The sequence below is a fragment of the Vicia villosa genome, linkage group LG6, assembly GCF_029867415.1.
Source record: "Vicia villosa cultivar HV-30 ecotype Madison, WI linkage group LG6, Vvil1.0, whole genome shotgun sequence".
Lineage (NCBI taxonomy): Eukaryota > Viridiplantae > Streptophyta > Magnoliopsida > Fabales > Fabaceae > Vicia > Vicia villosa.
In genome coordinates, this window is record NC_081185.1 from 120,470,762 (window position 1) to 120,488,471 (window position 17,710).

Below are 17,710 nucleotides of genomic sequence, written 5' to 3' on the forward strand. Positions count from 1 at the left end.
AAACAAAACTTGTATAATTTATATTTTACTCATGTAGTGATGTTAGTTAGTTTTATATCATATTATCTTTTAAAAAGTGGTTAACCACCTCTACCCAAAGCCAGCATAATCTATCAAGCTATCTTTCAAACACTCTCTCCACGTCTCTTTATATCTCTCTATCAACAAAACCACCTTTTTCATTTTCCAAAAGTCTCACCCATCATAGCATATCCTTTTCTCACACCCATTTCTCCACTTTTTGGACCACATCACAATTCACAACCTTGCTTATTGTTATTATTATTATTACTTTTTTAATAATTCAAATTTTTATTTATGAAATTCCTTTCTTTTTTTTGCTTGGAGGGACATTGATTTATGCTTCTTTTATTGCTTTTTATAGTTAGGTTTGAACCTTTCAAATTGACTTGTCTACTAACTTTGTTTTGGCCCCATTTAAAACCTCTTATGTTCTGTCCTTTTTTCTCTCACTCAATAGTTTTTGCCATTTTTATTTCTAAGTTTGTTCTAACCTTGAATGAAACATGGCAATTGAACTTTGCTCAGAAAACTGTGGTGTTTCTTCAGTGAGTCCAAGAATTTCATTCTCTCAGGACTTTTCACAAACAGATGCCATACCTGTTGAGCAACACCCCTTTAGATCAAATTCTTCTGGGTTGAATCCAAGTATTGATTTTGATTTCTGTGTCAATCAAACTCTCAACCTTGAATCATCTTCAGCTGAAGAGCTTTTCTCAGATGGCAGAATTCTCCCAGCTGAAATCAAGAAAAAAAAACTACCTTTGAAGCAACCATTAGCAACAACTCAATCATCACCATCACACCCTCCATTGAACCCTTCAAATTCTAGCTATAACAATGATTCCAATGGCAAAAACTTGAGAAGAGAAAGCTCAAAAGAAACCTCCAAAGAAAGCAAGTATATGAATGATGAAGTGTGTGAAAAACAAAGTTCAAGTTCTAAGTCATTTTGGAGTTTCAAGAGAAGTAGTAGCTGTGGGAGTGGCTATGGAAGAAGCTTGTGTCCATTGCCACTTCTATCTAGAAGCAATTCAACTGGATCTACTTCAAGTGTTAAGAGGAATTCAATCTCAAAGGATGGTATTAGTATTAAACAAAATTCTCAGAAACATTCTTCTTCAACAAGGCTTTCAAATTCTTCTGGGCCTAACAGTTATCTTAAACCTCCATTGAATAAGAGTCATGGATCTCATGGTAGTGTTAGAGTTAATCCTGTTCTTAATGTTCCTTCAGCAAATTTATTTGGTTTGGGTTCAATCTTCTCCAACAATAGAGATAAGAGCAAGAAAAAGTAGCATTGTTTTTAAGGATTAAATATGTTTTGAATCCTTAACTTTTATTATTGTCATTTTATGAGGATTAATGACATATTTAATTTAAATATATTATTCTACTTATTTATGCATGTAGTTTTTTATTTTGATCAAATAGTCTAATGAGTGAAATCCACTTTTTAAAGTTCAACAAATAGAATATCGCGGGTTCAAACTCAAACATCTGCATTTGATGTCTCAGCATAGTTATCAACTGAGTTGGTTTAACGGGACTATATGTGTGATTCTTATGCATCTGATGTCTCTGTACAGTTATCAACTGAGTTGATTTAACGGAACTATGTGTGTAGTTTTTATGCATCTGATGTCTCTTCATAATTATCAACTGAAATGGCGGGTACTATGCGTGTGGTTTTTATGTATGAACTAGTTGGGTTTTACCATGTGATTAGAAAAATAGATGTGTTTGGAAAGGTGGAGGGTTTGCATCAAGAAGGTATAGAGGAGGTGTGAGAAGGTGATGGACAAGAATGGCATAATGCAGGATTTGCACATGATTTGAGGGCACAAAATGACAGGTAGATGTTGTTTTCATGGAGGTCCCTTTGCTTGTGTTTTGGTTTATTTGCTTTTGAAATTTGGTCTACTTGTAAATACATTGATTTTAATTAGTTTCTTTTGTTTTTGTTAGTTTGGATCTCTCTTATTCTTCGCATGTATTAGTTTGAGTCTCTTTTAAGAGGCTTAATGGAAAAATTTGATTGCATAGCTTGTTGATTAACAATATGAATAATTGCACTTTTGATTTATATTTGTTATAGACTTTCTAATAAATCTCTAGAAAGGTGAGGACATTTTTGGTTATATACTATTTAAGAGATTTTGACAATTTTATACTCTCTTCAATTTTTATTATAGAAAATATTTTTTAAAATATATTGGATGATTAATGTATATGGAGATAAATTGATTATTTGATATATTTAAAAGTAATATTTTTTTATAATAATAGCATAATCTATGAGTCTCTAGAATAGCTGTAATTTATTTGATGTATTTAAAAAAGTGTATTTTTTTTTTTTATAATAAAATTATAATCTATGAATCTCTAGAATAGGCATAATCAAAAAACATTAATATCGTGAACTATGAGCATAGGCATTATCCTCTAGTGCTTTCTTCACCGGTGTGGCCCATAATTCTTTTAATTTGTCGCTTCATTCTTATTAAGATTAATTGTTTTTGGGGTAGGCCAGTTTCCTCTTGTTTGGTATCAATAATGATTAGAATTGATTGTGTTTTTATTATGAAGAAGAGGAAGAAGTAAAAGAAGAAGAGAAATGTTCATCTATTGAATTGCTAGGGGTTGTATCTGCATTGGAGCCTTTTAGTTGTTGTGATTGTAAGTTCAACTATATCGCTCTATTGAGTTGTACACATTCATTATAGATTCAACATCCATTATATAAGATTGAACATAGAGAATATATGAAGAGAATATTGTGCTTTAATGGTGAGATCAAACTCAGCTAATTAGAAAATGAGTTTTCTATCTTATTTATACATATGTATATGAATATAATTGATATTTAAAAAATTAAAGAGAAATGAAAGTAAAAGATAATGAATATAATTGATATTTGTTAATGGAGTTCAACTAATGAGGTCTACATCTACAACAATAGAGTAATTATAGTTCATTTTTATTTCTATGATAAATTAGGATGACAATGTTATGAGCAATATATATAATATTACGCTTCAAATTACAATAATATCCATGAGTCGTAAAGAGAGGTTACTTCCCCCACACTTGTTGGTTACCTACCCATAACAAACAATTAGGCCTAAAACACGTTTGAAGTTTCTACAAATTGTGTTTCTCCTTATCTTAATATGAGTCATACTCAACAATCTCCACCTTGAATATCAAGCCCATATGAAGACTTCATACATGACGATGACATCCTGGCAACTAGGGAGGTACGCCCCCTACTAAACGATGAGAAATATGTAACAAGTCTAATAAATGCTTGAACTTATCATTGATATTTTTGTCAACATAACAATTTAATTCTCTAAAGTATGACCATTTTCAAGTAATATATCTCAAGATGCAAGTAACACTTTGATTTTGTGAAACCTCGCATTAATATGCAAGATCCTGACATGGTACACCTGATTGTTTGCCGAAAAAATAACACTCAGACTATCACAATGCAATCGAACTGCATCTTGCTTAACACCCAATTCTCTAGCCAATATTGTAAGCCATAAGGCTGTTTGGTAGCTTCAGCTTCCGACATGTACTTTGCTTCAGATGTCGACATGGCCACTATGGGATTAAACAAATGATCTCCAACAAACAGATCCTCCGGCTAAAGTAAAGACATATCATGCTGAAAACCTTTTATTATCCTTGTTACCAGCATAGTCAAAATCAACATATCCTACAATTGAAGGATCACCGTGTTCATGATACCATGACCCATTGCACCCTTCAAGTACCTGTAAATTCATTTCACTGCTACTCAATGAAGCTTTCCTGATTTGAACATAAACTTACAAACATGACTTATAACTTCAACGGTAACTACTTATCAAAAATAACATGTTTGTTGATTACCATCTTATTTTTAATCAAATCTTATAACTTGAACGCCTTGACACCTTTTGTGTAAGCGACGAATACATGTTTCTTCAACTTTGGATCTAGTTTGGATTGATCTTCACTGAATATATGCACATAAGCTGGATTCCAAAAAGCCTTAAATTTTCAAGATCAATGTGATTAGCGGTCCACACTTCCTCTGCAACCTTCCCCTTCAAATAAGCATGTGGTGACTTGTTGGTAATATAAATCTTTTGATAAGTCAACATTAACGAGAGACATCTTTTTTGAACATGTGACTCCATACACAAGAGGGGGTGAGTTGATGATAAGTGTCAAATTGTAGTTATTTTTGTATATAGTTTTGCGGTACTTATCATCTCTTTTTACTCAACTTGTGCGTGAATGCGTACGTTTTCGTTATATTTGTACATATTACGTATTCTTCGATTTTTCGATTCATTTATGTACCATTTGATAGTTTTTCATTCATTTTGTAGGTATTCATTCATAATTGGAGCATCGAGTAATAAGAGCTAAAGGCTAGCTTCAAGAATGCAATGTTTAGCAATCCATCAAAGAATAAGACTCAAAATAAGGATAATAAAAATCATCAAATTGGTTTCCATTTAGTAATTTTTATATAGAGCATTGAATAACCTTTTTAATACTTTGAACCTGACGCAAATCGGAGTTACGGTTCTCAAGTTATGGCTGGAACAAGTTTTCAAGTTGCAGCAGAGTTTGCTTAGCGAGCTCTGCTATCGCTAAGCGAGATCAGCTGGGCAGAAACACGATAAAAGGGCCAAAATACCTACTTGTTAGGTTATGTTTTGGGGTATTTTTTCCCAACTCATCAACCTTTAATTTTTTTTAACTAAAGAGCTTAGAAAACAACATTTGAGCTTGCATATGGATGATCTGAGGCCGAATTTCTCATCGATTGGTGTTGACAAATCAAGAAATATTTAGTTCCTCTTCTTCTCTTTTATTTGTAATCTCTATTTGTTGGATTTTGTGTGTAACTTTACCTTGACTATATGTATATTTATTGCTCATGGTGTTGTATGAAACTCATTTTACAAATCGATGTTAATGATTTCTTTCTTTATTTGGGTTTGGGTTGTTGCAGAATTGGACGGTTCGAATCTGGATTTAGGATGAACATCTATTGGGTTTTAATTCTAGATATGGATTAAGGCTTAGTATTCACTTGTGTATCGGAGCTTAATGCTTCCGTGTTGTTCGTGTTGTGCTAAGGAGTCGTCGACGCAAGGAAAACGGTTGATTTCTCACTTTGTGTTAGACATAACCTCTGTGTGAGTGGTACGTGATAATATTGCCGAGTGATTTATGTTGAGTACAACTGGGTAGTAAGTTTAAGTATTTGGTAGGTTAGATAAAATGCAAACCCGAGAATTCTCTACTTTCCGAAGAATAAATTTCTTTTTATGTTCATAAGTTTAATTCCCGCATTTATCGTTTTAACACATTTTAACCCAAACTCATTAATGCGAAAAATAGGCGAACGACAATTCAATAGCACTAATCTCTATGGAGACGATATGATAAAACAAAATAAATACTTACTTTTTGCTGTCGCTCTACCGCTTCAACAAAATGGCGCCGTTGTCGGGGATTGGTGTTTTTATTGTTTCCCATCGCTATAGTTTCTTTGTTTTTAAGTTTTGCACATAATGTCTATATTGTCTATAATGTGCAAATAGAAACTTGTTTATATTGATACTTGTATATGTTTACTTGTGTCTTTATTTGTTTATGTTTGCCATACTTGTGAATATGTTTTGCATACTTGTGGATATAATGTATATACTTGTTTTGTTTCACGTTTGCCGAAAGTGTGTTTAGGTGTGTAGTTCTGGTTGGTGCTCGAGGAGATGAGAGCAAAGGCAGGTCTGAATGAGAAGCAAAGTGAATGGTTGTAAATAATAGGCGTAGAACTTAAGACATAAAACAATCATGTTGTATTATTTTTAAATGTTGTAAAATAGGTAGTTTGGTGAAATTGTTTGAACAAGTTACAATTGGACCAGTTCTTAAAATTCTCAAATATTCACTTTTTAACTTGTTCATCCTATTTCACTTTTTATTTTAGTATGTTAATAATTGTTGTTTAATTTGTTTTTCTTTGTTGTGGTTATCCAAGAGCTTGTTTGAGTAGCTTGAGGAAATTTGAGGTGATTTTTCAAGTTTGATCATTTCAACTTGCGGATGTATGGTAATGATATTGTTTAAAGTTAGTACTAGTTTATCGCTTTCTAGAACATAGAATATTTAGGAAAATTTTCTTTTGTACAAAATTTCATGTCATTTATTCTTTTGCATACTTATTCATTCTTGACTCACTTTAGGACTAAACCCTTTTTGTGAGGTTGCTTCCATTGTTTACTATACACAGGAAATCAATTATCTTGGTAACTCAGTTTTATTATGTTTAATCGTATATTTATATTGAATGTATATGAAAGCATGAAAAGGATTGAGACAATTTTTGAATTTGAGCATAACCACCTTCCAAAAGTATTTGACCATGTGAGTATGCGAGCATTTGTTAGCCCCTTTGAGCCTTATTGTCAATATCCATATTTTAGTTGAACTTGATGTTTGTGTATGAGTAGTTAGTTCACTTATTTTTGAATGGATGTTGATTCTTTTTGTTTCTTGAACCTTCAACCATATAACTTGTGGTTTAATTTTGTTTTCCCTGCCTTAGAAAGTTAGGGAGCATTCACACTTCATGTTTGGTTGTATTCAAGTTGGAGAGAGCATTGTTGGTTGCTTATGTGTTGGTTACTTTGTGGTTGAAAGAAATAAGTGGATGGAAAAAGAAAAGAAAAGAAAGAAGAAAAATATTGTGAAAAAGGAAAAGGAAAAGAAAAGGAAAGAAAAAAATGTGTATGGGAATAAAATCAAGGTTGTTACCAATGAGCAAAGTGTGGGGTGAATAAAAACAACTCTTTTGATAGCTTGACTTGTGTGATTAAATGCTCCTATGGTTTAGGAAATTTTGCTTAGTTAGCCTTAGGATTAACCCTTATTTGTTAACCAAGCCAACCTACAAACCTTGAAAATCCTCTTGATTCTTAATTTCTTATTGTTTAATATAAGTTTTTTTTTATGAATGCATAATTTTACTTGTTGTTAGCTTGATTGTTGGGTGAGGGTAAAAGCACCCATTGTTTTTGTTATTCATCTACCGATGAATGGTGTGCTAGGTGTGATTATTTTTTGAACTTTGTATTGTTTTGGAATCTTTGACATGTGTTTTGTATTTAGGATATAGTTTGTTTTCATGCTATCGTTGTAGTTTGGTGGTAAATATTTACTTTGCTTGTGCGTTTTTACTTTGAACAATGCATTTGTTTTCCGTTTTCAAAACCTGTTGATTCGTATTTCTTTGATTTTTGTTTTTTTTTCTTTCGGTTGTTTAACTTTGTTTGAGTAAAACAATATTTTAAATTGGGGAGAGTTTGATAAGTGTCAAATTGTAGTTATTTTTGTATATAGTTTTGCAGTACTTATCGTTTCTTTTTTCTCAACTTGAGCGTGAATGTGTATGTTTTCGTTATATTTGTACATATTACGTATTCTACGAGTTTTCAATTAATTTATGTACCATGTGATAGTTTTCATTCATTTTGTAGGTATTCATTCATAATTGGAGCATCGAGTAATAAGAGTCAAAGGCTAAACTTCAAGGATGCAATGTTTAGCAATCCATCAAAGAATAAGACTCAAAATAAGGATGATAAAAATCATCAAAGTGGTTGCCATTTAATCATTTTTAGATAGAGCATTGAATAAGCTTTCCAACGCTTCGAATCAGGCAAAAAATTGGAGTTACAGTTTTCAAGTTATGGCTGAAACAAGTTTTCAAGTTGCAGTAGAGTTTGCTTAGCGAGCTCTGCTATCGCTAAGCGAGATCAGTTGGGCAGAAACACGTTAAAAGGGCCAAAATACCAAAAATTTTAAGTTATATTTTCGGGTATTTGTTCCCAACTCATCAACCTTCAAGTTTTGGTCTAGAGAGCTTAGAAAACAACATTTGAGCTTGCATCCTGATGATCTGAGGCCGAATTTCTCATCGATTGGTGTTGACAAATCAAGAAATGTTTGGTTCATCTTCTTATATTCTCTTTGTAAACTCTATTTGTTGAAGTTTGTATGTAACTTTACCTTGATTATATATATATATATATATATATATATATATATATATATATATATATATTGCTTATGGTGTTGTATGAAACTCATTGTACAAATTGATGTTGATAATTGCTTTCTTTATTTGGGTTTGGGTTGTTGCATAAATGGACGGTTCGAATCCGGATTTAGGATGAACATATATTGGGTTTTAATTATAGAGATAGATTAAGGCTTAGTGTTCACTTGTATATCGGAGCTTAATGCTTTTCTGTGTTGTTCGTGTTGTGCTGAGAAATCGTCGACGCGAGGAAAACGGTTTATTTCTCACTTTGCGTTAGATATAATCTCTGTGTGAGTGGTATGCGATGATATTGACGAGTGATTTACGTTGAGTACAACTGGGTAGTAAGTTTAAGTATTTGATAGGGTAGATGAAATGCAAACCCGAGATTTCTCTACTTTTCAAAGAATGAAATTCTTTTTATGTTTATAAGTTTAATTCTCGCATTTACCGTTTTAATCCATTTTATCCCAAACTCATTAACGCGAGAAATTGTCGAACGACAATTCAATAGCACTAATCCCTGTGGAGACGATATGATAAAACTAAATAAATACTTGTTTCTTCCGCTTTACCACCTCAACAGTTGTGGTGGTTTGAAAAAATATAGTTTAATACAAAATTACTTTCTAAATAAGAGTTTACAATATTTTTAAGAAACCATTTGAATAAGAAATAAAAAATCAGAGTAAATAAAATAAGCAAAAAGTAAAGAGATCAGGGAAGAGAGAATAACACACTCTGAGGTTCGGTCTAAAGAAGTGACCTACTCGTCTCTCCCAGAACTGGTCTTAAGAGTTTCCACTGATTCTTGAGCGCTTTTAGAAGGTAAATCCCATGAACTCCCTTATATAAGGAAAATGAAGTTTCGGGTTTACTTTTAACCAAACATCAAACAATAGAGTAGAGCGGTTAATCCTCACACCAAATCGCAAACAGAGCTTCGAGCGGTTAGTCTTTAATCCAAACCGAGATTTTGTACGGACTTATCTTGAACCAAGCTAGAGTTTTGAAATGGTTGTTGTTCGCGTAGAGTCAGAACACATGGCCAACAGCGACAACGTGATCTTCGGTGATGGTTGAGAGAAAAAAGGGGGTTGTACCTGCAAAGCACTTTGATGTCAAAGTAAGAAAGAGAACAAAGGTATAACAGAAAGTATGAGATTTTGGGTAAAGTTTGAATTACCTTGCTCTCTAGGTGTAGAGGGTTATTTATATTGTTCTCTTTAGCGTATGAATAAGTCATGCTATATTTTGGACTGGGCGTGTTTCTTGGGCCCAAAATATAGGAGATAGTTGAACAAGTCTTAATGTATTCGGGCATCATGAACTAGCCGTTGGTGGGGACGGGGGACTTAACATGCCTAGATGATCCCTTGGTATGAGGTGTTCGTCCTTCAAACATGCTCGGTAGATGGGCAAAAGAGGATTGTGGCCTCTGTTTGCTCGAGCGAATGAGTCAATGCTTATTGAGCCGTTTTCATGCTTATGAATGGGTTGGGCCAATTCTGATGATTGGGTTGGTCCACAACAGTTGTCCTCCAAACTGAACTAAGATTTTATAACGGGATGGACACGAATCGAATCGATATTTTATAACCCGCATAGATATCGGACCAACCATATCCACCATCAACAGATTAGATTTCAGCAAAAGAGAAACTGAAGGTCCAATACACTATGAAAAGGACAAATCCTCGATCCGCTATAAGTGCAAGTAGAGAATAGGATTCTGAAGTCAATCCATGAAGGTACAAGAGTTCTCCCCCACCTTACCCAAAAACCATTTAATGGCTAAACAAATGCACTGCTCATCCACTCATTTCGTTGTTATTATGACCCAATTAAAGATTACATCATTACGGGCTTTCCAAATAGACTAGGTGACCGCATACTAAATCATAAGGTAGCTACCTCTCAACCTAACTCTATATCCTAAAGAAAGAAAAGATTGAAAAAGCACCCTAAGATCCTGTTGGATAACTACCTACTTCCACAACCACCTTAAAACACAATACCATACTGAGGAGGATATCTCACAAGTAACAAAAAGGTGAGAAACGGACTCAGGTGGAAACCCACAGAATGGACAAACAAGCCTACTAGTATCCGATAACTCTCCTCTCCTAAATAGGTTAATTCTATAGGGGAATCTATCCTACAAAAACTGTTAGGAAAAAACCTAGATCTTAGAAGAGGCCCAACGATGCCAAATAAGGGAAAGGATAAAACTCTCAAGAAAATAAGAGCATATAAGAAGATAAAATCACTCACTCTCTCTCTCTCTCTCTCTCTCTCTAAACAAGGTAAGCGGAGGCCACTAAAAAGTGCTATCTACATAATCTTTCAAATCCACTTATTTATGTCCCAGGTCAGGATTCCACTAACAATAACTCATATCTCACCTACTAGTCATTTTTGTTGGAGAGAAACAGAGAAACTACCAAGACACCTTGCCTTAAGGCTTGATATCTCTAATCAAGGATCCTCCCAAAATAAAGTGTGATAATCCAAATCCACTTTCCTAGTAATGCCTTCAAAAAACTAGTCTAATCTACAAATCTCTTTAGCCCCAAAAGAGATATCTCTTTCAACCAAGATGAAGACCTTACCAATTTGCATAAATTGAATATCCGTTGGCAATACTATTTGTAAATCCTTACTTTTATACCCAAACAAATTGCCAGTCCATAAATCAATATCCTTCTCATTACCAACTCACCATCAACTATTTTCCTCCAAAAAGGAAAATGAATGTTTAATTCTAGGCCATATTGAAGAAGGAACATGATGCATGATTATTTTTTTGTGCCCGAAGTATCTAAGTATATGCTAATAAGCATAGAAGACCATTGATTATTGATAGCCAACAACTTCCAACAAAGATATAAACAACCAATTTTGTTTATTGTTTTAATATCTCTCAAATCAAGACTTCCTTCAAGCAAATGCGAACAAATAACTTTTCATGATTGAGTAATCAACTTTCTACTGCATATGCTACTTGTCCACACAAAATTTCAAATGTAAAAATCTAGTTTGTTAAAAAGATTAATGGGTCATTTGTAAATCCTAAGACTATACAGAAGCATTTCTTATATCCCTGACAAGACCAATTGAATTCTACCCATCATAAAAAGAAGATGACATTTCCAAGTAGCTAACTTGACCAATATTCTATCGGTATAATTTGAAGATGACAAGTTATAGGCTTGCCTTTAAATACATGAACTCCAAGATAATTAATGGTGTTTGTTCCATAGTGAATCCAACATATCTGCAGTATACCTCAGTTTAGATCCATAAATATCGCTACCGTAAAACTTACATTTAGTTAGACTAATATGTTGACCAAAATTCTAAATAAAATCTAACTATTTAATTAATATGTATAATACACTATTAACTTTATTTTAATCCTTGTATATGTAGTGTGATTGATAATTTAAAAAAAAAATGTCTCAGTAATCTGCTTAGTAGTCAGAAAGACATTTTACTTAATATTTTTAAGAATATAATATTAAATTTCTTCTATTTTAAAAGATAAAATTCAAATCATTAAATTATTAGACATAAAATAATAATAATAATAATAATAATAATAATAATAATAATAAAAATAATAATAATAATAATAATAATAATAATAATAATAATAATAATAATAATAATAATAAAACTTTTTAAAAATCCAAAAAAAACATTTTTGTCCCAACAATGCATTTTAAAATGTAATCAAATCAATTTATAATTGATAGAATAGATACCAATTTTGTGCTGATGTATCTTAGAGCATCTAATGAAGGTTGTTGATAAGGTTCATAAGCTTAAAATTCAGTTCTTAACAATAGTATCATTGAAGTAGGTTGAGTTGGCAGTGATGTTAATGTATTACCATACAAGACTTTTTGGATATTTTATAAATAAATAAATAAAAATAACCTTAACACCGAATATATTGACATTGAAAGGGGTGAATATCACCGAAAATTTGTAGTTGCAGCTACCATGCATAGGTTTCGTAGTAGCCTTTGCATATATTAAATATTCAAATACGAGGGCCGTAATTAAGCTAAGTTCAATATAAAAGTATTACTAGTAATAAATAAATAAATTTTTAGATTATAATATATACAAGAAATTACAGGTTATATCAAAAGTTAATATTCTTAAGCGAATATTTAACTATTACTTTATGAATTGTGATCATTGTGTTGTGCTCATTGTTGTTTTATAAATTTAAAATTATCATCACATTTGAAGTAAAATTATTTAATATTATTATATACAATAAGCTAAAATCACATCTTAATTCAAAATCATAATGCGGTAAATTTGAGATTTTTTACTAATAAATATATTCAATATTTATTTCTTATATTTAATATAAAACTCATATACCAACAATTGATACATCAACGGATATAAACAACCACATAATTTTAGAGAAATTTATCTTTACATATTGTTGCATATTCCTGCTTTTATAATTTTTACTATTGTAAAGTGCAAGATGTGTCACTGTTGTTGACATAGGAAAAATCAACCCAAATAATAACTCTAGTTGCTCTAATTTTTATTATTTTAATAGTTAATATCTTTAAACTATTGGTATATTAAATTTGAAAATTGTTGATATATTAAGTTTGAATATGAGAACTCGCATTATATTATGAAAAAGTAAATAAACATTTTATTAATTAGAGATCTATATATTTAATATTTAAAGATTTTTAGTTAAGATGTGGTGTTCAATTCGTTTTAAAATGATAGTTCAAAGTTAATATGTGACTATGAACTATCTCGAGTTCCCTTCATGGCCAAAAGTGGTATTAGAGTTCGATTTTATTGGATATTTTTATCAAAAGTCTTCTTGATTAAAATGTACAAGATAGAGAAAACAACGATAATACAAGTAGATATGGATGAAACAAATTTTGTTTGAAGAGTATACCTCTAAGAATGGAAAGATGGACTCACAATTATTTGAGAAAAAATTATTAGTATATCAAATGTTAGTATATATCTCATAAATTCTATGTTCCATTTAATTGATAGTTGTACAGAAATATCAAGTATATTGTTCGAATCCGCGACATTCTGTTTTTTCATCTTTAAAGGATGAATTTCGGTCATTAAATTATTTGAAAAAAAATAGATTTAATATATAGGACAACATTCATAATATTTTAAGGTTTTTGGTTAAGATACTGTGTCTAACTAGTTTAAAGTCTTCAATATGACTGATCCCTGGACTCCATCGTGTTCCAACAAGAACTCACCTTATAACTTATATTCCAATTGAGTTAGGCATGAAACTAGCAGCAAATAAAAATATAAAATTCTTGAACTGAAACTAGCAGCATGAAACTAACCTACGAATGACCAAATAAATATCAACAAAAACATCATTTTCATATTAATTTTCTTCTTCAATAAAAAATAAGCACAAATCTTTCTAATACAAACAAGTTTTGGATGAACTCTTATCTAGGGGTGTTCGCGGTGCGGTTTGGGCGGTTTTGACGAAAAAAATCATCCGAACCGCAAGAGAAAAAATCATGCGGTTTGGTTTGGTTCGGTTGACTTTTAAAAAAAATCCGAACCAAACCAAACCAACCTAATGCGGTTTGGTTCGGTGCGGTTGGTTCGGTTTTTTAGAAATATTTTATTGAACCATTCATATACATATAGATGATAACATAACTTTGTATTTAGACATTCATACACTATCAAATAACAACAAAACCCGTCATATATTTTGACAATAACTTTCTATTGAATATGTAAAAATTAAATTAGACAAAAGTGGAATAATAAACATAAAATAATAGTATAAAACAATATAAAAATTATTAGAATGAAACAAAAAAATAGAAGATACGAGAGATTAGTGAAGGTGAAAAAGAAAAAACAAAAGAGTTGAGAGATTAGAGAAGAAGATGTGCGATAAAGACGAAACTGAAATAGGGAACATTTGCATAAAAATGAGAAGGTGAAAAAGAAATAATATAAGAGATGAGAGATTATAGAAAAAGAGGGAAGATGTATGTGCCAAAGAAGACGCGATAATGTTATTAGAGATTTGAGAAGATCGGGACTAAAGTCATGTGTAAGGATGAGAAAATTGTTCGTAATCATAAGGTTAAGGTATTATAGATTTAAGTTTGGGTTGGATGTGAGTTAAGTAAAAGTTAGGTTGTAACATAATGCAGTTTGATTCGGTTTGGTTCGGTTTATAAAATACAAACCGCAAACCAAACCGAACCATGCGGTTTGGTTAAAAGATGATCCAAACTAATCCGAACCAAATGCGGTTTTTTGCGGTTTGGTTTGGTTTGCGGTTTTCTATTGGGTTGGTTTGGTTTTGATCACCCCTACTCTTATCTATTGTTCTCCTTGTAACTTATGTATCCAACATATGGTGTATTTATTAAGTCATTTTGAATGTAAGTATAGTGAAAATTAGAATAGTTTCGTTAATTCAATTTAATTGAAAGTTATAGGAACTAGAAAAAAAAAATGAAAATTAGATAGCATGTGATATGATGGAATAATTACGCAGGCAAACACTGTCTATGTTAGCAGGAAAACATATGTTTTTTCTGATCTGCCGTGTACCATATGATATGGTGATAGAAAACTTTGAATTATTTGATGAGAAGTAACCTAGCTAAAGGGTAAAAGCAGTAGGACATGATGGCCCAAACAACAATTTCATCTCTATTCCAACTCTCTTTGACGAAAACAGTCCACATTTTATGGTTTCCCAACTCCAAGACCACGACCATGTGATCTCATCCCTATCAAACTATACTTTTCTTCACATGCTACAATAATGTCTTTAGAATTATACTTCAAAGATAACATATTATCGTTAAATACTCAGGTTATTTTTGAGAGTTTGGAGGAGAGATGAAAAGAATTTCGAATTTTTTTTTAAAATATAAAGAAATTTTTTACATTTAAAAAAAAAAATAAAGCTAACATATGCCCTTGGGGCACATGTTAAGAAACCTAAATATAGTAAATTTGTATTGAAAAACGTAATAAACACATTAATTTTAAACTTTTTATAAAAACAATCCACAATTTTTTAGAAAAAATTTCTACATTTAGCTCTTAACATGTGCACTTAGGGCACATGTTAGCATGACCCCAAAAAAAATGGGGACAACTTCTCTACCCATCACAAAAAGATGGGTAGTGTACCTTCCACCAATCAAGATGACACCATTTAATATTTATGTATTTAATTATTTATAATACAGATTAATTGTTTGCTGCTTTCAATACAATTTACACTAAAGGTAACCTTACGTCCTTACCCAACTTTTGAGTTGGGTAAATAAGAATTCACCAAAAAAAATTTGTTGAGAATGATAAAATAGTGTTTATCATTATTGTATATTTACTTTTTGAAATACTATAACAATAAAAATTATATTTGAACATTTTTTTAAGCCCTTCAAAACTCTATTTTAATATAAATTTTGAGTTTCTTCAATTTAGAGGATTTTTTGTGCTATGAAGAAAATCAAATCCTCCAAAACCCTTCAAATTAAAATCTTTCTATTCTTTTTCCTCAATCCTTCCTATTTTTCAAAGTCTTCCCCTTCCTTTTCCTCCAAACTCTCAAACATAGTCTTATAGATTATATGTAATGGCTGGTCATTTACATACGCATCTACAAATTTGGTGTACTAACGACCGTTCTATCGATATCTAATGGTTTAAAATATTATTTTTAGTTTTTTAATTATAATTAGAATTATAAACTTAAATTTAAACGGTTAGATATTGATCGAATAGTCGTTGATACATAATGCGTGAATGTGTGTATCAATGACCGTAGAGAATCAACATTTCAAAATTAGTGGTTTTTTTATGATTTTTTTTAAGAGACAACTTCACTATTTATCACAAAAAATTAGATAATCTATCTTCAACCAATTAGATAAAAACATTTAATTTTATTATATTTAATTATTTATTAAATAGTTTTTTTCAACATTTCCAAAATATTTTATTTTAAATATAGTTCTATCTATCTTTTTGTGTTGAGATAATGTTAAGACTCTCACATCGGACAATATATGGCCTGAACATGTCCTTATAAGTGGGGGCAATTGTTAAGAAGTATGGTTGGGTCTAACTCAACCCTACAAAACCGGCTTGTAGGGTTGAGTTAGGCCCAACCACATTTCTTAACATGGTATCAAGAGCCTCGTTTAAGATCTGGTGGGCCACCTTCTATGGTTTCCGCTATCGGGCCACCCACCATTTATATCCACGCTCCAATTGTCTAGTCCTGAACGTGAGGGAGTGTGTTAAGAGTCCCACATCGGACAATATATGACCTGAACATGTCCTTATAAGTGGGAGCAATCCTCACCCTACAAGCCGGTTTTGTAGGGTTGAGTTAGGCCTAACCACACTTCTTAACAGCAATCCTCACCCTACTAGCCGGTTTTGTAGGGTTGAGTTAGGCCCAACCACACTTCTTAACATGGTATCAAGAGTCTCGTTTAAGATCCGGTGGGCCACCTATTATGGCTTCCGCTATCGGGCCACCCACCATTTATTTCCACGCTCCAGATGTCTAGTCCTGAGCGTGAGGGGGTGTGTTAAGAGTCCCACATCGGATAATATATGGCCTGAACATGTGCTTATAAGTGGTGGCAATCCTCACCCTACTAACCGGTTTTGTAGGGTTGAGTTAGGCCCAACCACATTTCTTAACATTGTATCAAGAGCCTCGTTTAAGATCCGGTGGGCCACCTTCTATGGTTTCCGCTATCGGGCCACCCGCCATTTATTTCCACGCTCCAGTTGTCTAATCCTGGGGATGTGTTAAGAGTTCCACATCGGACAATATATGACCTGAACATGTCCTTATAAGTGGAGGCAATCCTCACCCTACTAGTCGGTTTTGTAGGGTTGAGTTAGGCCCAATCACACTTCTTAACATGATATCAAGAGTCTCGTTTAAGATCCGGTGGGCCACCTATTATGGTTTCCGCTATCGGGCCACCCACCATTTATTTCCACGCTCCAGATGCCTAGTCCTGGGGCGTGAGGGGGTGTGTTAAGAGTCTCACATCGGACAATATATGACCTGAACATGTGCTTATAAGTGGAGACAATTTTCACCCTACTAACCGGTTTTGTAGGGTTAAGTTAGGCCCATTCACATTTCTTTACCGATAATAATTCAAAAAAGTATTGTAATGAATATATGTAAAATCACAATGTTAATAAATCGTGACAGATAGTGTAATAAATTTTTAGTTAGTGAGACCAGCAAGCTTTACAACAAAATAAGAAAAGAATATGTAAATGGATGGAGTTACATATAAATAATGTCACCGTTAGAACAAAATATAAGATAAATTCCAATTTTCTTCTTCCAGTACCACGGTACACTACGTCTTCTATTTATTTCTAGTTAAACAGGAGAAAAATAATTTCCATTAGGTTTCATCTATTGGTAAAAATAGCATAATAGTAACTTACCTAACTTGTACTATAATTAAATTACAGGTACTTGCTCATATGGTAAAACTTTTA

The 17,710-nt window shown here is 32.2% G+C and overlaps 1 protein-coding gene across 1 annotated transcript; it reads left to right on the plus strand.

Annotated features, from left to right (window-relative positions):
- Positions 1 to 300: 300 nt before the first annotated feature.
- On the plus strand, positions 301 to 1,412 carry LOC131612219 (uncharacterized). Its single transcript, XM_058884023.1, has one exon. The coding sequence runs from the start codon at positions 528 to 530 to the stop codon at positions 1,317 to 1,319; it is 792 nt and encodes a 263-aa protein (XP_058740006.1). The 5' UTR covers positions 301 to 527; the 3' UTR covers positions 1,320 to 1,412.
- The last annotated feature ends 16,298 nt before the right edge of the window (positions 1,413 to 17,710 follow it).